The sequence below is a fragment of the Salvelinus alpinus genome, chromosome 26, assembly GCF_045679555.1.
Source record: "Salvelinus alpinus chromosome 26, SLU_Salpinus.1, whole genome shotgun sequence".
Classification (NCBI taxonomy): domain Eukaryota; kingdom Metazoa; phylum Chordata; class Actinopteri; order Salmoniformes; family Salmonidae; genus Salvelinus; species Salvelinus alpinus.
In genome coordinates, this window is record NC_092111.1 from 7898779 (window position 1) to 7924749 (window position 25971).

At 43.5% G+C, this 25971-nt stretch overlaps 1 protein-coding gene across 4 annotated transcripts; it reads left to right on the top strand.

Moving 5' to 3' along the window:
• LOC139554541 (dyslexia-associated protein KIAA0319-like protein) lies at nt 1-25099 on the top strand. 4 transcript variants are annotated; one of them, XM_071367419.1, is made up of 22 exons: nt 1-143; nt 6154-6331; nt 7553-7681; nt 14856-15229; nt 15521-15755; nt 16010-16108; nt 16368-16465; nt 16646-16733; nt 17066-17158; nt 17603-17735; nt 18241-18469; nt 18699-18822; nt 19238-19370; nt 19862-20010; nt 20447-20598; nt 21089-21227; nt 21514-21673; nt 22031-22173; nt 22596-22718; nt 22918-23008; nt 23167-23261; nt 23352-25099. In XM_071367419.1, exons 3-22 carry the CDS (start codon nt 7573-7575, stop codon nt 23546-23548), a joined length of 2964 nt encoding a protein of 987 aa, XP_071223520.1. In that variant the 5' UTR covers nt 1-143; nt 6154-6331; nt 7553-7572; the 3' UTR covers nt 23549-25099. The 4 variants fall into 4 exon arrangements, with proteins under 4 accessions (XP_071223520.1, XP_071223522.1, XP_071223521.1 ...); XM_071367421.1 differs by lacking the exon at nt 1-143 and adding an exon at nt 739-1255; XM_071367420.1 differs by lacking the exon at nt 1-143 and adding an exon at nt 739-1182.
• Nucleotides 25100-25971: the final 872 nt, after the last annotated feature.

Below are 25971 nucleotides of genomic sequence, written 5' to 3' on the forward strand. Positions count from 1 at the left end.
CAAAACTCTGTGACCCGGAAATAGTCAGTTATTCTTGCCTGCTTCACAGCGGTGTCATTAAGAGATGACCCATAGTGAACAGCGAGAAACTACGACGTATCCTAGCTCAAGCATAGGAACCGAAACATTTCCTACAACGACTGGTGAGTTTATGCATATATTATCCCATACATCAAAACAGTGGCGTGACACGTCTTGCGCACGATACACTGCGTGCATTCGATCAGTGAGTGGGCTAATGATGCCAGGTTCTAAAGCCACACCATGATAAACTGCTGGTGCCTGGACGGGGGGATCCAGGATTATACCGAGATATGTCATTGTTACACCTGTCACGCTGAATATCAATAGCATATGTATCAGTATGATTGTAATGGTAGAATGTTGTCTGTATTCAGCCATAGATAATTGTCAGTGTCCACTGCGCAACCTTGGCTACCTCTAATGTCGACTGTGAGGCAGGTTTTTAGAGATGAGTGGCTTGCTTTGCCTATGGCTAAATTCAGCTTGTAAAACAAAATTGCCTAACTTTCTTATGGGACATAATTCTAGGCTTCTTCGTGATTATTATACATGTTGTTTCATTTGCAGGGTTTGAAATGTACATTAATAATATCAATGTGTCGTAATTTCAAACGAGGCAGCGCCAAAGAATGGGGGCATTCTGTCATCTGAGAAAGTGCTCCCCTGAATTGTCTGTCTACAGCAGCCAATAGTGGATTTACGAGTGATCTTCTTTTTCATTAGCCTTGCTGGGAGAATGGGAGGAGGAATTAGAAAAAGCCAGTGAAACCTTACCAACCTTGCCCGGATCTAAAGTTGACCATCGCATAGATCCTTGTTTGCTTTTTTCCTCATGGGAATTTGCGTCTAAAAAGTTGATGACAGAGTGACCGCGTCACATGGCAGAGGGAGGGTACCTCTGCAGGCACCACGTCACGACTGATCTCTAGCCACTGCGCTGCCAAAATGCAAATAAACAATTATTTAGAATATCTGATAGCTAAGTATTTTTGTACCTGTTGATTTTTGTGTTATATGAAAGCAACCTAGAAGATCTGGAACGAAGCCATTTGGACTTCTAAAGCCAGAAACAACTTCTAAAAGCCAGGCTTTTGTGACAGCTGTCATCGCAGTTGGTTTCATTATCAGGATACAACTGTTGATAAGACTGAGGCGGATGTAAGTGTGGCATGATCTGCTTGCTGTAATGCGATCCGAGAAATGACCTATATCATGCAGGTTTGCTTGTCATGTAAGTGGGAGGTTGATGTTAAATGACTTTCTAGCTCAGCAGTTGCCACATACTCTCAGTTCGATAATCAGCCAGAAAATGCTGTGTGTGTGAGAGCCTATGCTCCATGCCATGGGATTGCTTTCTACTCCAACCTGAACTAAATGTGCTCATGCTGATTTTGTTTTGTTTTTCTCTCTGAACTTCCTGTAAGAACTTGCTGAGGAATTGTGAAGGGAAAAAATAGTAGCCTACTGCTATTCTACTTGGGTTAGATTTTCAGCATGTGGCGAGCAGTCCGCCTTTTATAATTCTATAGGAGTATAATAGACATACACTGACTGTACAAAACATTAAGAACACCTGCTCTTTCCATGACAGACTGACTAGGTGAAATCTATGATCCCTTATTGATGTCACTTGTTAAATCCACTTCAATCAGTGTAAACAAAGGGAAGGAGACAGGTTAAAGAAGGATTTTTAAGCCTTGAGACAATTGAGACATGGATTGCGTGTGTCCCATTCAGAGTGAATGGGCAAGACAAAATATTGAAGTGCCTTTGAACGGGGTATGGTAGTAGGTGCCAGGCACACTGGTTTGTGTCAAGAATTGCAACGCTGATGGGTTTTTCATGCTCAACAGTTTACCGTGTGTATCAAGAATGGTCCACCACCCGAAGGACATCCAGCGAGAGGGGGCTCATGGGTAGGTGTCACTAAGAGCCAGATAAGGTGACATTAATTGGAGAGTGAGAAGGAGGGGTTGTCCAGACTCTTGCTTTAACCATCAGGTGACAGAAAGTGAAAAAACAGCTGAATTTAACAGTATGTCAGTGGAAGGGTGAACAGTAGCAGGTGACCCAACTGTGGTTTGTGACTGCTATGTATCCAATTCAATTTTTGGTAACAGAATTTTAAGTTTTAATCACTTAATTCATAAACAAATTGATATCAGTAAAAACACTAACTAATTGATAGGTATACATTTACTTGTTACTTCTGTGAATTTTCATTTTCCTCCCTCATGAGGGCGAGAAATGTGAAAATATCTTGAAGAAATGTGGTATTTTGGTAACAGTACTTCAAGGCAATGTTTCCCAAATTTACAGAAGGCATATTTTTTATTTTATTTTATTTAAAAAAAAAATCCTAAACTGAACATAAGTGTTGATAGTAGTTGGCAGCAATGTTCCCTCTAAACTGCGTGGATGCACACGGAGTAGCCCCGAGACCGCCACGGAGCAGGGGTCACCAACCGGTCGATCGCGATCAACGGCCAAACATTTCTGTAAAAAACCCAACGATAAAGCTTTGTGTTCCAAAAATGTTTTATTCGTTTTGGGGTGTAGGTGAAATCTGCCTTCAAAATTCTGCTGACCTGCGAACTGTTGCCATTTTGAACCGTTTCATGTGTCTGTGGGTACAAAATGTACCTTCACCGCGGGCCCAGAGAGCCAATGAAGTTGACTATAGGCCTACCGCTGGCCAGTCGGATGGCTCGGATTACCGTGTCTGCAGTAACGTAGCAAGCATAAGAAATCTACAGCAAAGTTGATACTGTGAGATTTCAAAACGTTTCAAACTATGACTAGAGAGAGACTGTCAAGGAAAAGAGCAAAGAGCTGCTGTTTTTATGAGTGAGTTCATGTTTAAGTTCTTACTCAGCACTGTCAACACTTTGTATTCAACACTTTTATAAGCCATGAAATCTGCGTTCTTCCTATTTCCACTCAGCGCGTCAACAAGCAGTGCAGCAGTAATAAATGAGTATGAACGTGTATCTATAGGCTTGCGTTGTTGTTATTATTAGCGACTTGGGTGTTTTTTTATATCGAGGAATATTTCACTTTCTCTGTTCACAGGAGTAACAACATGAATTTGTGAGGCAGAAATAATACGGTGCGACTCGAGTTACGCCATCCGCTGGAAGACGGTGTCCCTTTTTGGTCAGTGTCAGTGGAGGAAAGGGAAAGGGAGAGCTGAGGGCTGTTCCTCTCTCCCTCCGCTGAGACTGACCATCAGATGCAGGCACCATCAGCCCAGTAAAATATAAAGCAAATTATTTAAATGTATGCTCACTAAGCTGTGCTTCTTAAGTAATACAACAACGGATCTATTACTGGTGTGATCATATAGCCTACCTCAAAATAATTGATATAATACAAAGAAAATGGCCTGAACAACAATGCATTGGCAGAGCAATTCAAGCAAAGCCAATATGCGGTGATAATGTATTTGGCCTATAGTTTACTGCACAAACCTCATTGCTACAGTACTGCTTTTAATTGGTTGATGTTGCATAGGTTTACGTTTTTAAGTCATGTCAACAACAAAAAATCTGAGCGGTAGATCTCAGGTTGCATTTTGACTCAAAGTGATCTTGGTTGGTGACCACTGTTCTGGAGTTTTCCCTGTTAACACTATCAACTTTTCCCTTTACTGTGCCAGTTGTGATTGAATCAACACAATATTAACCACTTTCAATGTAACATACCCGAAACAAAACAAACTTGTTTTAGGCAAAACGCATTGGAGTAGGATTCTATTGCATTGACATGCATGACTCAGCCGTACTCTACACAGACCGGAGTGGCATAAACAATCAGAGCTGCAGGAGACCTGTAGGCAAACAAACCATTGCCATATATGGATCTGTGCCATTTACTTTGAACAGGAATGTGTTTACAGCATGAGTAGATGCGCTTGTTTTGAGATCAAAGCGAGAGCTGCATGCAGCCACGTGCACATTTTGTTCTTCTCCTTTGCTAGTGTGTTAGTTATTAGCCAGTTATAGACCATTTGTAGTCAGCAATAGGGGAGTGATTGCTTCCAACAAGAGCACAAAATGTGTACATTTCTAGACATCTTTGAAAAGCTAGTCACGTAAAGAGATTTTTTACTTAAACGTGCAGTGTTATATTTTGTGGCGTTCAAAGTAGGCCTGCAATCCATGAGACTTTCAAAAACAAACATGCAGGGCTTGACATTAACCTGTTTGAAGGACAAGTGGACAAAGGAGAAGGTGACTGAAAATGTTGTGTTTGATGCAAGAAACCACTTTACAAAATAAAATGTATTATTGCTCAATCTAATTCATGCTGATAAAAAAAGAATGAATCCATAGGCCTAATGGACACATGCTCAAACTCGCTCATTTTGATTGCCCTTTTAAGTCTATCTGTAGTTCTTACATCCATTTTTGGACTTATAAATTATATATATTAATGTAAAGATATTATTATACGTAATATAAAGCGATGGGTTAGAAGAAGCCTACATAACCAACCCATAAAGTAAAATGTAACATCCATACATGTCCAGCTATGTAAACTTTAACATTGATTTATCCTGCAATAGATGTCGTTCAATTGGTAACATACATTTTTGTCTTCTTCTAATGCCTCTTAAGGGGAAAGTAATCTAAAAGTAACTCAATGTAATCAGATTACGTCACTGAGTTTGGGTAATTCAAAAGTTACGTTACTGATGGCAATTTTGGACAGGTAACTAGTGAAGAGAGGTAACTGGAACGGATTACATTTAGAAAGTAACCTACCCAACCCAGGTGTTTTGATGTATTTATAATACCTTTTTTAAAAGTGTCAATCAGCAGTTCAAAAAATAACAAAGTTGTCCCCGCCCCTGTTTCTATAAAAATTTGAGGGATTGGCCTGGGGTAATGTAACCCCTCTCAAATTCATAGACAGAGGTATGGATGCAAGGACTGCCCATCAATTATATCCAAATTATAGTTTTAAGGCTATACAGTGTTTGTTTACATGTACTTTGTTTTCAAACATTGTACATACTGTATCTATCTCAAATACCGCGTCCCCCTGCACATTGATGTGGTACTCGTACTCCCTGTATACAGTGCTTTCGGAAATGTATTCAGACCCCTTGATTTTTTCCCCACATTTTGTTACGTTACAGCCTTATTCTAAAATGGATTAAATAAAAACATTTCCTCAGACAATACCCTATAATGGCAAAGCGAAAACAGGTTTGAAAAAAACAAACAGATACCTTATGTAAATAATTATTCAGGCACTTCAAGCTTATATTTTGGGTTCTGATGGAGTACAACAGTTGATCTAAGCTCATTAGGCATTTATGTTGTATTGTTTTAGAATCAATGGGTTCATGTCATTAATTTATTAGTTAAAAAAATTATGTAGCAACTGCATATTGGCCCTTTAAGACTTTTTCTGCGAGATGTTTTTTAAGACCCCTTTTTTCCATCTGTTTGACAAGAAATCGAAGCCTTTGCTCATTCTTAATTTTTAGGATGGAAAATGGTGAAAAAATGTATATATGCCTTAGGTTTCATTTGACTCCCAATTTGACATGTTCCTATGAACTTCACACGTTGGTGTTTATGGACCCTTTTACATGGAAATGACCAGTTCCAAAAATGGACTAATTCAAGAGCAAAAAGATTATTGTTGGAAATGACCTGAAACTCTCCACATGTTGATGTTGTTTTTGAAAAGCCTTTTTCATCGTGCGTGTTTGGTACCTGCTGCCATCTTGTGTTTTCAGAATAAAAAAATCTATCAAGGATAGATACAGAATTGTTTTCAGCGTAAGGACTAATAACCATAAAATGCAGTCCACCTGCTGTTCTGCTGTCCCTTCAACATTTGAAATGTGGCTTAACCACATTCCATCAGCACCTTCACCTTTTACAATAAACAATGTTCAGAAGAAGAGTGCATGGACGTGAACGCTTAGGTTAGTGGGTGGAGAGACAACACTGACGACACCTGTCGGGTAGATATTTAACAATGCTCATTAGTCTCTCAAACAGAATTTCTGTTAAACCGAAGCCTGTTCCAAGTGCTTCTAGAGCAGCCACTCGTTACTACGTTATAAAACATCTCCAGGAAAACCTCTTTCTTCCCCCTCTCCTCCCCCAGGTTGCTCTCTAGTCTGCCAGCGCAGTAGAGGGTCAGGGGGAGTGTCATGTTGAAGCTGCTCTTCCACATTCTGCTGGTGTTGACCTGTCTTCACCCTTCACCTCACCTCCCTCCCCACATAAGCTAACTCCAGCTGCTCTCAGTCTCCACCCTCTTCCACCACTTGGCCAGGAGAAAGGTAAATATACTGTACTATATATACTGTGACCTTAACGAGCGCAATTGTATTTGATCACCTGTCTGACTCTTTTTAATGTCCTGAAATGATACAATGTGTACAATCGCCTTAGCTGGGATTTACAGTAGAGGTTGGGCTATTGCCTGGGGTAAGTGAACTGAATAGTCACGCAAGTTGAGCCTGCTCTGAGGTTGCTTCATTGGGCAGGCGCAATATTTTTTAAAGAAGTGAAAACCACCAAACTGCAAAGAATTCCAGTAGCCTAAAACGGATCATTCTGGTTCCGCCACCATTTGTTGAAGTGAAAGACAGACAATTTATGGCGGTCAGAGCCTGCTCTGAGATTTATTTTACAGAAAACAACCAAAATACAAAGACTTTCAGTACTGATCTTTCTGATTCCTCCCCTATGTGTAGGTGAAAGGCAGACAGTATATGGTTCTTCTGCGTGGAAATAGCTCATTTTACAATTTCGCAAAAGTGATCCTAATCTTCAGGGCAACCAAAAATACTCCTGACTTGTCTATCAGACTTTTAAAAAATATTTTTTATTTACTTTTTACCCCATTTCTCCCCAATTTCGTGGTATCCAATTGGTAGTTACAGTCTTGTCTCATCGCTGCAACTTCCGTACAGACTTGGGAGAGGCGAAGGTTGAGAGTCGTGCGTCCTCCGAAACCAAACCCAGCTGCTTCTTGACACAATGCCCACTTAACCCGGAAGCCAGCCGCACCAATGTGTCGGAACCAACGGAAACACCGTACACCTGACGACCGTGTCAGCGTGCACTGTGCCCGGCCCGCCACAGGAGTCACTAGTGCGCGATGGGACAAGTATATCCCTGCCGGCCAAACCCTCCCCTAACCCGGACGACGCTGGGCCAGTTGTGCGCCGCCCGATGGGTCTCCTGGTCACGCCTGGCTGCGACAGAGCCTGGACTCGAACCCAGAATCTCTGGTGGCACAGCTAGCACTGCGATGCATTGCCTTAGACCACTGCACCACTCGGGAGGCCGCCTTTCAGACTTTAAATGTCAATCCCTGCTTACCGCCTGGTTTGTGCCGGTGTTGAATTATATCAAGGTGGTGTAATGTTGTAGCCTGGAAATCCAGACTGAAGCATACTACGCTTCACTATTGTTTTACTATTGAGCGGAATTTGGTCTGGATTTCCAGGCTCGTAATGTTGTACAATCCTGACAACTGTTTCTGTTCTGTCCAGGTCCTTGGTCCTCGTGGAAAATGTCCTATGCATATCAGAACCTGTTCAGCTGGAGTCGACCTCGATTGACACAGCCACATCTCCTCTTCCTATCACTGAGCTTCTTGTGCCGCTTAGTTGCTCCCGCAGGTAAAATGCACCAATACATTTCTCTGGAATTATTTGTGATGTCATGATTGTCCAGGATGTTAGAATGAATGAGATCTATTCATTGATTTGATTATTTTGTTGTACTTACCAGAGGCTTTATGGAATCTGAGACATTGCAACATAAATCCATTGTCTAACAATAGATGCTTGTCTTTATTACAAAGTTTGTGTCAAAAGGCGTCCACATTCTTCCCGGCCGAAATAGTTTGGTAGAGTTTGTGCATACATTATGACGACATTTTGTGACGTTTTTGTTCGTTTTGAACTTCGGTGAGGGTTATTTTAGCTGTTCGGGGGAACACTTTTTTGGGGGGGAGGCAAGCCGAAGTTCGGAGCCGAAGACTACGCCCCTTTGTCGGTGATTGGTCAACAGTAGGGATTCTTTGACAGTAGGGATTCAAAGTCTTTGTTGTTGTTGAACAAGAGACGACTCGTTGGCATGCACATTTATTAATTGAAAAATACTTCACCAAACATCTTAGTTAACTGTAAAATTGTGTGACTAACATGGTGACTAGACCGGGCACCCGCGTGCGTCTGCCATCCCGCGCATGTTGATTTTCTCCATCCACACCAGACCGATCAGGACATGAAGGTTGAAATATCAAAATGAACTCTGAAGCAACTATATTAATTTGAGGACAGGTCGAAAGCATGAAACATTCATGGCCATTTAGCTAGCTTGCTGTTTCTAGCTAATTTGTCCTGGGATATAAACATTGGGTTGTTATTTTATCTGAAATGCACAAGGTCCTCTACTCCGACAATTAATCCACAGATGAGGGTAAACCTAGTTAGTTTCTAGTAATCTCTCCTCCTTCAGTCTTCTTCAGACCAATTGGACTGGAGTGTGGACCTCAGTTCAGCTTTCACTCACCAACGTGGGTATATGCTCCTATAAACCAATGAGATGGGAGAGGCGGGACTTGCAGTGCGTCAAATATAGAACCAAGTTCTATTTTAGTGCCTGGCTACGCAGACGTGCACGAGCAGTTTGGATGAAATGATTAAATAACATGTGCAGTTGAAGTCGGAAGTTTACATACACTTAGGTTGGAGTCATTAAAACTCGTTTTTCAACCACTCCACAAATTTCTTGTTAACAAACTATAGTTTTGGCAAGTCGGTTAGGACATCTACTTTGTGCATGACACAAGTCATTTTTCCAAAAATTGTTTACAGACAAATTATTTCACTTATAATTCACTATCACAATTCCCGTGGGTCAGAAGTTTACATACACTAAGTTGACTGTGCCTTTACACAACTTGTAAAATTTCAGAAAATGATGTCATGGCTTTAGAAGCTTCTGATAGGCTAATTGACATAATTTGAGTCAATTGGAGGTGTACCTGTGGATATATTTCAAGGCCTACCTTCAAACTCAGTGCCTCTTTGCTTGACATCATGGGAAAATCAAAAGAAATCAGCCAAGACCTCAGAAAAACAATTGTAGACCTCCACAAGTCTTGTTCATCCTTGGGAGCAATTTCCAAATGCCTGAAGGTACCACGTTTATCTGTACAAACAATAGTACGCAAGTATTAACACCATGGGACCACGCAGCCGTCATACCGCTCAGGAAGGAGACGCGTTCTGTCTCCTAGAGATGAACGTACTTGTGTGAAAAGTGCAAATCAATCCCAGAACAACAGCAAAGGACCCTGTGGAGATGCTGGAGGAAACGGGTACTAAAGTATCTATATCCACAGTAAAACAAGTCCTATGTCGACATAACCTGAGCAAGGAAGAAGCCACTGTTCCAAAACCGCCATAAAAAAGCCAGACTACGGTTTGCAACTGCACATGGGGACAAAGATGGTACTTTTTGGAGAAATGTTCTCTGGTCTGATGAAACAGAAATATAACTTTTTGGCCATAAATGTTTGGAGGAAAAAGGGGGAGGCTTACAAGCCGAAGAACACCATCCCAACCGTGAAGCACGGGGGTGGCAGCATCATGTTGTGGTGGTGCTTTGCTGCAGGAGGGACGGGTGCGCTTCACAAAATAGATGGCATCATGAGGAGGGAAAATTATGTGGATTTATTGAAGCAACATCAAGACATCAGTCAGGAAGTTAAAGCTTGGTTGCAAATGGGTCTTCCAAATGGACAATGACCCCAAGCATACTTCCAAAGTTGTGGCAAAATGGCTTAAGGACAATTTAAAGTCATGGTATTGGAGTGTCCATCACAAATCCCTGACCTCAATCCTATAGAAACTTTGTGGGCAGAACTGAAAAAGTGTGTGCGTGCAAGGAGGCCTACAACCCTGACTTAGTTGCACCAGCTCTGTCAGGAGGAATGGGCCAAAATTCACCCAACTTATTGTGGGAAGCTTGTGGAAGGCTACCCGAAACGTTTGACCCAAGTTAAACAATTTAAAGGCAATGCTACCAAATACTAATTGAGTGTATGTAAACTTCAGACCCACTGGGAATGTGATGAAAGAAATAAAAGCTGAAATCATTCTCTCTACTATTATTCTGATATTTCACATTCTTAAAATAAAGTGGTGATCCTAACTGACCTAAGACAGGGCATTTTTACTAGGATTAAATGTCAGGAATTGTAAAAAACGGAGTTTAAATGTATTTGGCTAAGGTGTATGTAAACTTCCGACTTAAACTGTATGTATACATTTATTTTGCAACGCTCGCGCACATAATGTGAGTGGTGAGGTCATCATGTAAGATCTCCTCAGCAAAAATGTGTTGATGACAGAAATTAATTCGGACTGTTATGAGGAATTATATACTGGCTATGGGGTCTCAAAATGGACAAACGGTACAATTTTTTTTTTTCATTTTTCAAGCGAAAGTCTATTAAGGGAGTATGCGAGCACACTTGTTTGGTTCGCCTAGCTGATTTCGGCTAGACACCAGCCGAACTGAAGCATACTGTGTGTTTATCGAGTTGTTAGTAATTGTTTGTACTGCCTGCTGGTTCTGAGGCGTGTATGCATATTTCCGTGGTAGCTCCACTCCGAATGGCTGTTTTTACAGTGTGGGTGAGTGATGCCACAAGGCCTGGGAGGGAGGAAATTACTAAACAGAGGCAAAAGGGTCCATTCTCTAAAAGAAAGCAGAAATGCTCAATCGCTGCAAGCAGTATTACAGGGAGTTCAAGTTACAGCCACATCCCACAATATTCAGCTCTGGAGTGTCTGGAGCTATGGCAACAATAGCCATGGGAATAGGTGCGCTTTCAGTGAGTGTCTGAGTTGGTGATGGTTGGTGCCATGTCTTGTCTAGAGACACATCAAATCATATGTATTTATAAAGCTCTTTTCAAATCTGCAGATGTCAGAAAGTGCTTATACAGAAACCCAGCAATGCAGATGTACAGTAGAAGCACGGTGGCTAGGGAAAACTCCCTAGAAAGGAAGGAACTTAGGAAGAAACATAGAGAGGAACCAGGCTCTGAGCGGTGGCCAGGGGGGAGATTATAAGAGTACCTGGCCATTAAGGCCAGATCGTTCTTCAAGATGTTCAAACGTTCATAGATGACCAGCAGGGTCAAATAATGATCAGTGGTTGTAGAGGGTGCAACAGATCAGGAGTAAATGTCAGTTGGATTTTCGTAGCCGAGCATTCAGAGGTCGAGAGAGAGAGAGCCAAAGGAACTGAATAATATTAAGAAATGCTACAAAAGGAAGGAAAGTAGTGTGGAAACCTACCAAAAATCAATTAAGCAACAACAAATTCAATCCCTTTTAGACAACGTCCTGGACAACTTGGCAGTAGAAAACCTAAACGGTATATTTTACCTCTCAGCTACCCTATCAAATCTTAATTTCAAGCAGAAAACCTAAGAAAATGAACAACAATGACAAATGGTTTGATGAAGAATGCTAATACCTAAGAAAGAAATTGAGAAACCTATTGTCACGTCCTGACCATAGTTCTTATGTGTTTTGCTTGTTTTAGTGTTGGTCAGGACGTGAGCTGGGTGGGCATTCTATGTTGTGTGTCTAGTTTGTCTGTTTCTGTGTTCGGCCTAATATGGTTCTCAATCAGAGGCAGCTGTCAATCGTTGTCCCTGATTGAGAATCATATATAGGTGGCTTGTTTTGTGTTGGGGTTTTGTGGGTGGTTGTTTCCTGTGTCAGTGTTTGTGCCACACGGGACTGTTACGGTTAGTTATTTTTGTTATTTTGTATAGTGTATTGCTGCACATTGGTCCTCCGATCCTTCTCGCCTCTCCTCGTCCGAGCAGGTCAGAGTCGGCCGTCTGCCCAGCGCCACCTGCACTGCTCGTCTGCCCAGCGCCGTCTGAGCTGCCTGCCTGCCCAGCATGCTAGAATGCTATTTGGCCCTAAACAGAGAGTAAACCTGACCACTGTGACTGACCCAAACTTAAGGAACGCTTTGACTATGTACAGACTCAGTGAGCATAGACTTGCTATTGAGAAAGGCCTCCGTAGGCAGACCTGGCTCTGAAGAGAAGACAGGTTATGTGCACACTGTCCACAAAATGAGGTGGAAACTGAGCTGCACTTCCTAACCTCCTGCCAAATATATGACCATATTAGAGTCACATATTTCCCTCAGACTACACAGACCCACAAAGAATTTGAAAACAACAAACCGATTTTGATGAACTCCCATATCTATTGGGTGAAATACCACAGTGTGCTATCACAGCAGCAAGATTTGAGACCTGCTGCCACAAGAAAAGGGCAACCAGTGAAGAACAAACACCATTGTAAATACAATCCATATTTTTGCTATTTATTTGCCCTTTTGTACTTTACCTATTTGCACATAATATGACATTTGGAATGTCTTTTATTATTTTGTAACTTCTGTGAGTGTAATGTTTGCTTAAAGTTTTTATTTATTTATTTAACTTTCAATAAAGCCCTTAAATTGAGGTAGAGAGAGAGACAGATAGATGGGGGGGACACTGTGACCCTGTCCAACGATACCCCCGGACAGGGCCAACCAGGCAGGATATAACCCCACCCACTTTGCCAAAGCACAGCCCCTACACCAAGAGGTCGAGAGTGAGGGAGGGAGATAGACGGGTCGGGGGACACTGTGGCCCCGTCCAACGATACCCTAGAAGGCCATCATCCGGAGTCGCCTCTTCACTGTTGATGTTGAGACTAGTGTTTTGCGGGTACTATTTAATGAAGCTGCCAGTTGAGGACCTGTGAGGCGTATGTTTCTCAAACTAGACACTACAATGTACTTGTCCTCTTGCTCAGTTGTGCACCGGGGCCTCCCACTCCTCTTTCTATTCTGGTTAGAGCCAGTGTGCGCTGTTCTGTGAAGGGAGTAGTACACAGCGTTGTAAGAGATCTTCAGTTTGTTGGCAATTTCTCGCATGGAATAGCCTTCATTTCTCAGAACAAGAATAGACTGACAAGTTTGTTTCTGGACATTTTGAGCCTGTAATCAAACCCACAAATGCTGATGCTCCAGATACTCAACTAGTCTAAAGAAGGCCAGTTTTATTGCTTCTTTAATCAGAACAACAGTCTTCAGCTGTGTTAACATAATTGCAAAAGGGTTTTCTAATGATCAATTAGCCTTTTAAAATGATAAACTTGGATTAGCTAACACAACTTGCCATTGGAACACAGGAATGATGGTTGCTAATAATGGGCCTCTGTACGCCTAATGTAGATATTCCATTTAAGATCAATAGTTTCCAGCTACAATAGTTATTTACAACATTAACAATGTCTACACTCTACTTCTGATCAATATGATGTTATTTTAATGGACAAAAAGTTTCATTTCTTTCAAAAACAAGGACATTTCTAAGTGACCCCAAACTTTTTCCAATTAGAATGTGGTGATTGACGGTGTCAAAGGTTTAGGACAGACGCAGAGCCTTGGTCTGACGTCATTAAAAGGTAATTTACCACTTTCACGAGTGCCGTCTCAGAGCTATGATGCGGTCTAAAACCAGACTGGAGCGTTTCGTATACATTATTTGTCTTCAGGAAGGCAGTGAGTTCTGCGCAACAGCTTTTTTTTTCTTTCTTAATTGGAGAGGAATGGGAGATTCCTCGATACAGGCCGATAGTTTTTAACATTTTCTGGGTCAAGGTTTGGCTTTTTCAAGAGAGGCTTTATTACTGCGACTTTTATTGAGTTTGGTACACACCCGGTGGATAGGGAGCCATTTATTATGTTCAACATAGGAGGGCCAAGCACAGGAAGCAGCTCTTTCAGTAGTTTAGTTGGAATAGGGTCTAGTAGGCAGCTGGAAGGTTTAGAGGCCATGACTATTTTTGTGAATGTTTCGAGAGGATACAGGATTAATAACCTTGAATGTCTCCATTTATCTTAGGTGCTGGCAGTTCTGTTTAGACTCAGGACAACTACGTTTTGGAGAAATACACAGATTCAAGGAAGAGTCCGTAATTTGCTTTCTGATGGTCATGATCTTTTCGTCTAAGAAGTTCAGGAATCCATCGCTGCTGAATTGAAGGCCATCCTCTCTTGGGGAATACTGCAATTTTGGATTGTTTGTATTCTCCTCAATCAGGTTGGAAAAGTAGGCTGATCGAGCAGCCGCAGGGGCTCTTCGATATTGTATGGTACTGTCTTTCCAAGCTAGTCAGAAGACTTCCGGTTTGGTGGAGCGCCATATCCGTTCCAGTTTTCTGGAAGCTTGCTTCAGGGCTCGGGTATTTTCTGTCTACTGCCTTTTTGTTTATGTTCTTGAGGCCCTGGTGATAGGACTTTTGACCTTGGTGATAATGTAGCCTAACCTCTGCCTCATTTCCCTTTTACCGCTATGACTTGGTTGAACAGTTGAGCTTCATGCATGTCTGGAGTGTTACTGTATGTTAAGAGATTGCGTTTGCAAGGTACATACGCCTATAGAAAGATAACATACTAAGCTAAAGCTTGTTACAAGTTAAAAAAGGTATTGTCAATAAAGCAACATCCATGACTTAAATCTGTGGGGTGCAAAACCAGTGTCAGCTGCTGTTCTCATCTGCCTAGCACATTAGTGTCACTGATTGCTCTGACTGCATGCAACTGGCTTCCCAGCGCTAAGAAAGAAGGAACTAAAACCAACACACTCAGAGGCCAATGTATCTGAAATTACCCATCCTTGACCCAGATGGCAAAGTCACTGATCTCATCCTCTTTATACACACACTGTAACAACTCTCTTTCCCTCTCCAGGTGTATCTGCTGAGATCTGCAGGGTGACGGGGGGAGTGTTGGGGATCCACTGGAGCAGCGTGGTCGATTTAGGCTGGCGACCCCTGGCCGTGGGGAGGGGCAGCGCCAGCTGCTGGGAATCCTGCTGCGTTGAGCCAGCCTGCAGCGCCGTCTGGAGCCTGGGGGGGCACTGTGTGCTGCTGAACTGCTCCAACAGAGGAGTCTGTGAAGTCGCATCTCTCCCCCAGCCCCACGTTGAGTCCCTAGGGCTCCTGCAGCTATTTTCAAAGGGCACCACCACAGCTCGGAGGAGAAGGCTAAGGCGGGAACAAACAGGAAAGGGAAGTGAGGCCGTAAGCCAGAAACATGGGTCGGACCACCAACGTTCTAGCGCTGTGAGTCAATGGAAAGTTACTGTTCTGTAGTTGAGTCGTAAATGACTGTTTACCTCCGTGCTTCCTTCCAGGATCACTGGGACAGAGTAGATGAATACAAATACTAAATACCTTCATATACATTTCTACATGCATGACAACCTTATTTCCCTGACTTATGTGTTATTGTATATCATGCAATCTCTTAACTGCAGTGGTTCACGTCGTGAAGGCTATTGAAGACTGTACAATGTAGCCAATGTCTTTAGTCATCTTTCCATTCTCATCTGAAGTACATCCATATCTTGGCAGGGAGTTTCCAAGGATGCAGAGCGTCCGGCTCCATCAGTCGGCGGCACCGGCGGAGTAGCTTTCCCTCAAACATCTGATAAGAATCACAGCCGGCTAACTAATGGAAGTGGAGAAGCGCCATCACCCTCACAGCAGAACTCTAAATCAGAGGACACCATAGACCCAGCGTCTTCCAACAGCAGCTCTGTGCTTCCCGCTACTGCGCCTACAATCACTACATCACCAACCCAGGCTGGTAAGGCAATGGACACTAAACGCTGACTTAGTATCCCTCAAAACCCACCCTCGACAACTTTTGGGTTAATAACATGCTAATAACAACATTGGATGTGTTGAGGTATGTATTCATGGCAGGTAAAGCATGTAGCTCTAAACATCTACTCCCGCTCAAAAACGGGCACCTACTGCAGATCTCTATCTACTTAACTGCTGTTTCAGTTGCTCCGTCCTCCATTTTAGTCCATGTAATGCCTCTGGTTTCCATGACAGTCCGGGAATTGGTGGTGTCGGCAGGCGAGAGTGTGGAGGTCACGCTGCCGCGCAACGAGGTCGAACTCAATGCCTTTGTGGTGCCAGAGCCCCAGCCAGGTACTACTACTCAACCTACCTGCATTATCACTTTGTTTTACTGTATCATACACCTGTATTATACACACCCTCTGTAGTCCACATCTCACCCCGAATTCTACATACGCTTATCTGTTTAAGTTGGCATGACGATGACAAAGGAGAGCGCTACTGCAGAGAACAGCCGGGTACTAAGGATAGCTCTGTATCCCTGCATGTCATTCCTCGTCGCTTACATCCTCGGCTTTGACTCGCCTCTTTCTTTCTCACTTCTCGAAAGGGACCGACTATGCACTTGACTGGCTCTTGAGAACTCATCCCAAAGACTACAGTGGAGAGATGGAGGGGAAACACAGCAAGACACTCAAACTCAGCAAGGTACAGCTCTTTGAATTAGTTCAACCGTTCTTATCTCTCTCTCTCTCTGTTCAAACACAGGCTAACTGAGATTGAATGTATGACTAGAGACATTTATACAGTACTGTAGTACAATGAGAAACAATTCCTATAGTATTCGCTCTAATTCAACCTTTCTCTGGCTCTTGTTCCTGTGTTCAGCTGACGGTGGGATTGTATGAGTTTGAGGTGACAGTGGACAGTGACGGAGCACACGGAGAGGGCTTTGTCAACGTAACAGTCAAACCAGGTGGGGGTTAAACTAACATGACTCGTATTGACTGTGTTTGATATGCTCATTAGTAGGAACATGTGTAATCTGTAACATATTAAAGGGCACCTCCCCTGACTCTCCCATTAATGGGCTTATACTGAAATGTCGACAATGACTCATACCTGGGTCATGTTCATTCTCACCAAATGGAAGATAACAGACTGAAACAGGGATGGATTACCTGGAGTTGTCCAATAAGAAATGCTCATTTTAGTTTTCCATTGCAAAAATATTTTGCCTCGCGTTCGCTAATGAACACAACCCAGCTGTACCATTCAGCCAATTAGCTAACCTCTTCCACTTCACAGAGCCACGGGTAAACACGCTCCCCGTCGCTGTGGTTTCCCCAAAGTTCCAGGAGATATCCTTGCCAACCAGCTCCACCGTGATCGACGGCAGCCGTGAGTGCACCTGGCTTTTTGGTCTCAATCAAATCATATAAACTAGAATTGCACCATCTGTTGATGATGTCGAAAGGGGTTTTATGTTGCATCTTGTCTAGTTGTTTCCTGACAAAAAAAGACAGAATTGGTCAAGGGTGTCTTTATTTAGATTATAGCTCTACTAGCGTACATTGAAATTATAGCTTGACAATTTTAGGTCAAGAACCGGTATTTGCCCTAGAATACTAATGTTGATCTTCAGCTTGGTGCAAAGGTCCTCCAAACAACACCCTGGGCAGTTTTTACATTATCACCTTACATAAAACAATGGAAGACAAACTGTAGTAGTCAGGGTTGAGACAGGGGCAAAAATATAGGCAGGGTGGCCTATACATTTAACCAGTTATTTTCCCCTCTTATTCATGTCCTGTCTTCCTCCTTTCGCTGTGTGCGGCCCCTCAGAGAGCACAGACGATGACAAGGTGGTGGCGTGGCACTGGGAGGAGGTGAAGGGCCCGCTGAGGGAGGAGAAGGTCTCTGCAGACACCCAAATCCTCACCCTCACCGGCCTTGTCCCAGGGAACTACACATTCAGGCACTGTTACTTTGTCTTCTCAATGGGCATGCATCATCTTGTATATTCTCTACATATTGCTTTATATTCCTTGAGGTACTTCTTTCTAGTTTTTTCCCTATGGGCATGATCTACCTTGTATTCCCCTTCTATCTCTTACTTCAGATGTTTGCGTCATACCATTTCACATGCATTCGCCCATGCCCCTCACCCACTCTCCCCATTTCAGCTGTAGGTGAAGGCTACTGTGGGTCTTAGAAGCAAGGAGGACGTTAGACAAATTCCTATCTGTCATAAACCGGACCTTCCTGCACGATACTCAGATTAGCATCTCAGATATACACGTGCCTAGCAGAGTACCAAGTAGTTAGAGGTTAGGGGTTGGTTTCGAATTAAGCGTATGTTCAATCAAAGCCGTCCTCCCCCATCCTTCAATATCACACCTTTTACTTCACCTTCAAACAAATGAGTTGGTGTGTTTTTGAGTTTGTAGTTTTTATCTGTCCCCTATTTTCTCCCCTTTTAGTCTGACTGTTACGGACTCGGACGGGGCCCAGAGCTCCACCCAGGCCACGCTGTCGGTCAACAAGGCCGTGGACTACCGGCCGGTGGCCAACGCCGGGCCCAACCAGGTCATCACGCTACCGCGCAACGCTGTCACACTGCATGGCAACCAGAGCGCGGACGACCACGAGCCGCTGGCCTACGAGTGGTCGCTCAGCCCCGAGAGCAAGGGCAAGGTGGTGGAGATGCAGGTGAGAGAGGCGCACCAGGGGGAGCTTCAGTTTGTCAGAGACCATGCACAGGTCTGTCTTAGCAATCGAGGGGATTCGGTCTTTTTTATTATTCTTTATTTGAATTTGATTTTCATGATAGCCTTATCAAATTGTTGTTTGAAGGTGGAAATTCAATGTTTCGGGACACACAAAATAAATAAGGGAAATTCTTCTCTCCCATCTTGATAGTATTCTCTTCGTTCTATAGGGCGTTCGGACTCCCGCTCTGCAGCTGTCTGCCATGCAGGAAGGAGACTACACCTTCCAGCTCACTGTCACAGACACAGCTGGACAACAGGACACGGCACAGGTCACTGTTATCGTCCAGCCAGGTAAGCCAGCAGCATATAGATAATGTGTATCTATGGCTAATGTCAACACCAATGCTATTGTGTCACTTATCTGATTGTGAGTTGGCTTAACCCTGTTGAGGCTTACATTGGGGATAGCATCAAGAGAAATGAATGGAAAGTGCTGTTACCTCCCTTCTGTGATCTTGCAGTTGCGTGAATATCATGCCTGATTCACATGAAATAAACCACACATATTTTCTCTAATTCTTTGCTGTTATATAACATATCTGAATGGATGTTGGTTTAACCTTGATGAAACATACATCGAGAATAGAGACAGGCAAAACTAGCACGATTCTGTAGGTGAAAATACAGTTATATGTGGATATTGTCCTCCTAGCCTGTCACCAAAATCTATGTTCTCCTGAGCCTGCTTGTGTTCCATCCTCCTCAGAGAACAATAAGCCCCCAGTAGCAGACGCCGGTCCAGAGAAGGAGCTGACCCTACCTGTGGACCGCACCACTCTGGACGGCAGCAAGAGCACGGACGACCAGAATATCGCCACCTACCACTGGAAACAGAGCAAGTCAGTATTCACAGGCAGGCAGACAGGAAGGCAGACAGACAGACAGATCCAACATGCACATAGACGCACACGCACTCATCTACATGCATGCTCACTTTCGCTCACATACACACTCACATACATACGCACACACTCCCAAATAAACACACAGCACCCTTTGGCAAATTACACACTCGCTGTTCTCTGTGTATGAGAGTGACACTTAGTTCAACTCCCAGAGGCAATATGATGAGTGGAGAAGACTCTTTGGAGCACTCTTCTATTCCATCTCTCATGTTATATGGCCCATTTCAGCGCTATGTGCTGACAGCGGATAGTGGAACTGCTGTTTCTCCACCTGTCTGACTCTGTGATTGTCTGTCTGTCTTGTCTTGTCTTGTCTTGTCTTGTCTTGTCTTGTCTGTCTGTCTGTCTGTCTGTCTGTCTGTCTGTCTCTGTCTGTCTGTCTGTCTGTCTGTCTGTCTGTCTGTCTCTCTCTCTCTCTCTCTCAGGGGTCCGGACGGAGTGAAGATCGAGAACGCCGATGGCGCCGTTGCCACGGTGACAGGGCTGCAGGTGGGCGAGTACGAGTTCAGTCTGACCGTGACGGACGAGAGGAAGCTGGCGAGCACCGACACGGTCACGGTCATTGTCCGAGAGGGTAATTTTCCTGTGTGTGTGTTTTTGTTTAAATTCTCTTTCCTGATTTCGTAAGAGTAGGTTTTTCCTTAACCTCTGATTTTATTTCTGGGTGCTGAGATTAGTTTTTACCAGACGAACACAGTTATTGTTTGAGTTTGCAAGAAAGGCATTTCACTGTACTTGTGACATTAAAAACTTGAAACTTGATTTAATATAGAATTGCCGACAAAGAAATGTGTCAGAGATGGAACTCTCTGAAGCTTTCAGAAACAGGCTAGACGAGGTCTCACACGAGACGCACTCAACTATTCAAAACCCTTTGAAGTATAACTGAAGCATAACTCACACACCTATATTATTACCAGGTGCATGGAGAGAAACAGCATACTGAGTATTTCAGAATACTCTTTGGCATGGCAATGTCCTTTAAATGTGTCTTGTCTTCTCTTTACCAGAGTTAGACCAACCCCCAGTAGCCCATGTCCAGTCCAGCCCGGCCATCTCTCTGCCCCTGCGGACTGCAGCCCTGGACGGCTCCCACTCCACAGATGACAAGGGTGGAGTCGGCTACTTGTGGACCCGTGACGACAGTAGTCCTGCAGCAGGGGTGAGAGAGAGCACTCCGTGGTACTATAACGGATAACAGAAATATTTACAGAAAATATTATTAAGTGTTAGGGAAGCTATGGCAAACATACAATATAGTAAGTAAACAGAAAATGTACAATATAGCATACATTTCCCTCTTCATGTTGTATTAGGTAAAAACATTCTGACCAAATGCAATCTGCTCTTGCATTTCTCATGATAAACATTCTACTTAATAATATTTGCATACAAATGACCTACTACTGGAAATATTTTGAACAAGTATGTGTTCTGGTCAGACCAGTTTTTCCACTTTTCTTTTTGCAGTAGTGTAGGCCATTGCATGCAGCTCGAAAATACAACATTCTGCAATTATAACATAATTCAATGTCTTCAATGTCTTTGAATTAAGAAATGTGTCATCAACATAAGACAAAATATCTTTGTAATTGATCAAATACAAATCAAATGCATCTTGTCTGAAGAGTCGTGTTGTCTTTGTCCCCCAGGACGTACTGAACAACTCTGACCACCAGGCGGTGCTGTTTCTCACTAACCTGGTGGAGGGAAAGTACAGCTTCACTCTGACTGTGACAGACAGCAAGGGCCAGAGCAGCTCAGACAGAGGGACTGTAGAGGTCAAACCGGGTCAGTGGGCTCCTTATGGACTACAAACACAGCCCCAAAATCAACCCCTCGACACTTGGTCTGAAAGAATAAAATAGATGTGGCTATAGCTACAGCTAGCTTTTTGATACACTAGGGTTATTTTCCATTATATTCCTCCCACCCTATCCATTCAGATCTATGGGAAGTAGGAGAAATACTATATGGATAACACACACAAGCACAGCAGAACTATCAGCACTATCATTATCCCAATGTCTTCTTCTCCTCTCCCTCACTCTGTTCTCCACCCTCTCTCTCCTGTCAGACATGTGGCAGCGTGACCTGGTGGAGCTGGTGCTGGAGGTGTCTGTGTCCCAGGTGTCCCACCGCCAGAGAGACATGCTGCTCAGACAGGTGGGCGTGCTGCTGGGCGTGCTCGACAGTGACATCACCGTACGGGAAGTCAGCGCCTTCAACGAGCACAGGTCAGCTCCTTTCCTCTATGTTTCGGTCTCTTCGTTTCAACTCACTCAACTTTATTGGCACAGTAAGTTACTTCGTTGCAATGTAAGTGCAAGAACACAGGAATTCACTCTTTCTCTGACATACTCTTTCTTGTACACGTTTTAGCATGTGTTGTTTTGAACAATGTGTAACTTAAATGTAAAAAATTGCCACGCTTACAATGTGTAACTTTGTTACCACCCTTACAGGGTGTGGACATGAGAGATTCTTTGTTACAAAACTAAGATGCAATGGTTATAATTACTAAGAATGATTCATAATTAGGCTGGTTGAGGGAATCTATTCATTTCTTCCCATCTCCATTCCTCTCCTCTCAGTACTCGGCTGGTGTTCTTGGTGTCTGGGGGTCCGGGTCGCCCCCCACTGTCCGGTCACAGTGTGGCTCTGGGGCTGCGCAACAAGCTACGCAAACAGAAGAACGACTTCCTCATCTTCAAGGCACGGCGGGTGGACACTGTCAGTGAGTATCCAGACACGTGACAAGAGAAAAGCATGACATGGATGGAGATATGTATTAGGACTAATGAATTGAGACTTAGTTAATTTACATGACAAGCACTTATTGAGAGTTTGCTGTGAGATTAAACATGCTATATGAATGAAATATATATTTTTTTATATTGTTTTTACATTTGTTATATTTAAAGTATGGGCAATTTAGTTTAGTATTTTGACTTGCCCTTACCTCTTTTTTAACTTACAACTTCAAGTTTGGCTTAATATATTTGTTTTATTAATCTCCAGGTTAGATAGACGAGTCTTAAAAGACAGTTAGGATAGGTTTGTCGTCTTTGACCAAGAAGATGTCAAGAACACTCTAGAAAACCTGTGGCCTGACGGAATTCAAAGTTCACGTCTCTTAACGTCTCTCTCCCCCTGCAGTCTGCCAGCTGAACTGCTCCAGTCACGGGGATTGCGACTCATTCACGCGGACCTGTGTCTGCCACTCCTTCTGGATGGAGAATTTCATCAAAGGACAGCTGTGGGACCAAGAGAGCAACTGTGGTGAGGAGCGGAGTGGACACTGGTGAAATTTAAGATTATGACATTATACATTAGGACACTGTGAAGACTCATGTGACTGCATGAATTTACTTCTGAGTATGATACACAGTGGAAAGCGACGTCATGGAAATATCAAGTGCTGAATTCGCGCTTTCTCATTCTGACAACCTGCGACTTATGTTGACCCTCTCTCTTTCAGAATGGAGTGTGCTGTATGTGACCATAGCATCCTTCATGATTGTGGTTGCCGTCGCGACCGTTGTCTGGGGAATGGTGTGTTGTTGCCGCGGGTAAGAGTGCCACTAACGTTTGAGTTTGACATTTTGTACATTAACATTATGTTGCTTAGTTTACATTGCATGGCGTGCTACTCTGTTTTAAATACATGCTTGTTGTCCATCCAGTAATGTGGAATAAGCAGACTGACAGGACTGTGTGTTTTGAACAGGCGTAAGGGTAAAATGCGCCACAAGAGCAAAAGCCGCTATAAGATGCTTAATGGCGAAGAGCAGGATGGCCTGGAGCTACACCCACCCCGAGCTGGTAACACACTTACCTACCCTCTGTGCCTTATTATCTTAGAATATATTGAAAACAGCAAATTCCTATTCCTTTCCCTTTCTCCCCCACCAGGCCGAATGAAGCCGGCCCCCGCCCCCTCGTCCTCAGCCCTCATGCGCTCTGACTCGGACTTGGACAGTGACGACGGCCAGGGAGGCGTCCCATGGACAGACAGGGAACGAGGACACCTCCTCCGACCTCACAACGGCACCCTGGAAAACGGCCAGGGCCCCACCAGGAGCAAAAAGCAAAGAGAGGAGCTGCTATAGCAACAGAGAGGGTGGTGGAACACCCCTCCCCACCCCTAAACCCTCCCCACCCACTCTCTTTCGCTCTTCTCCACCACACAAACCGTACACCTCTCCACCCATAGGACACTCAAGACATATGGGTCCTGGAGAATGAGAGAGAACCCTATTGGGCACGGGGTCAAGCCTCCCACCCACACACCCCCGTATTTAAACTTCCCTGCGCCCACACTGAGCCAAGATTAAGGAAATTAGGTTTAACCTTTGAGAAGGACAGACCATTTAAAGGAAAAATGTGTGTGTGTGTGTGGAGGGGGGGGGGGGGGGGGTTGATAGGGGAACGAATGGTCAGAATGTCAAGTTGAGTGCTGAGAATGTACCCCTCCAGGAGAAAACGGAAGACTGCTAGTGAAGACTAGCCTGCATGTTCCTACTCTACTCTGACAGATTACAATATGGTTGACAAGTGACTTGTCTCGATGAAAACAAATCTAGATATCTGTCCATGAGAGCACAGTTGCAGTTGTGGTATGTATTAATGTTTGAATGGTGGTTAGGTCTGCATGAATTATCCATGTTGTGTGTGCCTGAATGTGTCTAAAAATCGAAATATGTGCGCTTTTGGTAATTGTGCCAAAACGTCGTTTCAGAAAAGCGTTGTGTGTTTGACACTTAACCAGCATTGAGAGTCGAAACTGCTTTTGTTTCTGTCAGCCATGCCGGTCAGAGTCAGAGGATCCTGGGAAATGCTGTTTTTCGAGAGCCATGCCTCATACTGTAGGAACTCACTGGATGACACACTGGACTACACAACATTGACGCCTCCACCCCTATTACTGTGTCCCTGGGAGATGAGGATGAAGACACCAATGACACATGGGGAAGAAAGGGGCAATGCTTCCTACTCACCTCAGATACTAACGACTGTTCGAACCTGGAAGACCACTTAACGTCTGTTTTTTAATATTTATTTTGGCCGACCATTTTGATCCTGACACACTTTTTCACGCTCACCGTGGCTATGTCTGTCTGCATCTCCACTGCTCTCACAGGCTGCTAACTGAACAAGTGCTGATCTACACATATTGCATCAGATTAGCAATTCATTCAGTTCAGCCGTAGATACAGAGCGGTGGGATTCTCCATTGCCCGACATGTACCTCCTCCAAACTTGAGTGGTGTTGTCACTTTGCATGAAGATTACTGTGAACCTGACCCTTCAGTCTGACTTTAGAGATACTTTTTAGGTTGTTGAATGTTTAAGAGGAAAGCCCCCGATCTAATCGGAGGAACTCTCTGTGAAATAAGCAATCTTTTTTTTTACCAAACCCTTCTCAGTGCAAAGTCATCTCATGCTATTCCTCCAATGCGCTAGTCGAGCACATTTTTATGAAAGATTGGCAGCATTCTGGGAGTCCACTGTGGCGGCAGAGAGGGCGCAGCCACAAAATTAAGGGATTCTGTGTTCATTTAATTGTTAAATAACAATCCTTTTAGTGAAGGATTCTCCTCACTATGTGAACAGACCTTATAAAACTGGATTATCTGTAAATTAAAATCAAATATGTTTTACGTAGTCCACCGTTTTTTTGTCAAGACTCCCAAAGTCTTTAAAGCTATGGCTAGTCTAAAACATCTGCAAAAATCTAAACAAATGCTGTTTATTCCAGTCTTAACAAGTCTTTAGCTCTCTGACCAAGGAGGGACCAACTGTGAACCATTGAGAAAACACTGTCATCTATTCTATTGCCACTTACAGATTTCACATTCTCTTTTATGGCTGACCATTACTGACTGTGGTTCCCTTTTAGTGCTTCATAACACTAAATGATGAGATGAAGCCATCTGAGATGTGGTCTCATTAATGTTATTCGGCCTGCTTGACATTGATCTCTCCATAGACTAGACAGGGTGCAGTTTGTACGTCTGTTTAATCATCACACCACTGAGTGTTGACCTAATGGCTTTCAACACATGAGATTGAGAGTTCGAGATTCTCTGGTACTTTTGTATGCTTTTTAGCCAGTAGTTCTGAAAGTTGCGCTCATGAGCCCAAAAAATGAAGAGTGAAAAAGACTTAGTAGTTGCCAAAGTTCCAGAGCATGCCTTTAAATCTAACTCCCATCAGAGATTTTGAGTGGGTGGGCTAACAACCAAATTGGTGCTTGAAAGTATCAATTCTACAGTCTCTGATCACTGTTATTTGGATGCAAGGTGATTTCTAGATCAGTCAGTCTGTCGCTAATACTTTTAAACACTGCCGTTGTTTCAGCTGGATTTGTGTGTCTTGTTGTCCCCTAACCTGAAACAGCTACACAACAGAGATGTGTTCAGATGAGAACTAGGGGGGGAACGCTGTGTTCAACTATTTGATTTGACTTGTTTAGATTTAAGAGACTACTTGCAACCAATGATGTTTATTAACCCATTTATTGCAACCTATG

Bases quoted from the DNA above. Each gene is read 5' to 3' on its own strand.
- LOC139554541 (XM_071367419.1), top strand. From the start codon at position 7,573: ATGTCCTATGCATATCAGAACCTGTTCAGCTGGAGTCGACCTCGATTG. The intron at 20,011-20,446 runs GTAATTTTCCTG...TCTCTTTACCAG, and splicing joins CACGGTCATTGTCCGAGAGG to AGTTAGACCAACCCCCAGTA. The intron at 21,228-21,513 runs GTCAGTGGGCTC...CTCTCCTGTCAG, and splicing joins GACTGTAGAGGTCAAACCGG to ACATGTGGCAGCGTGACCTG.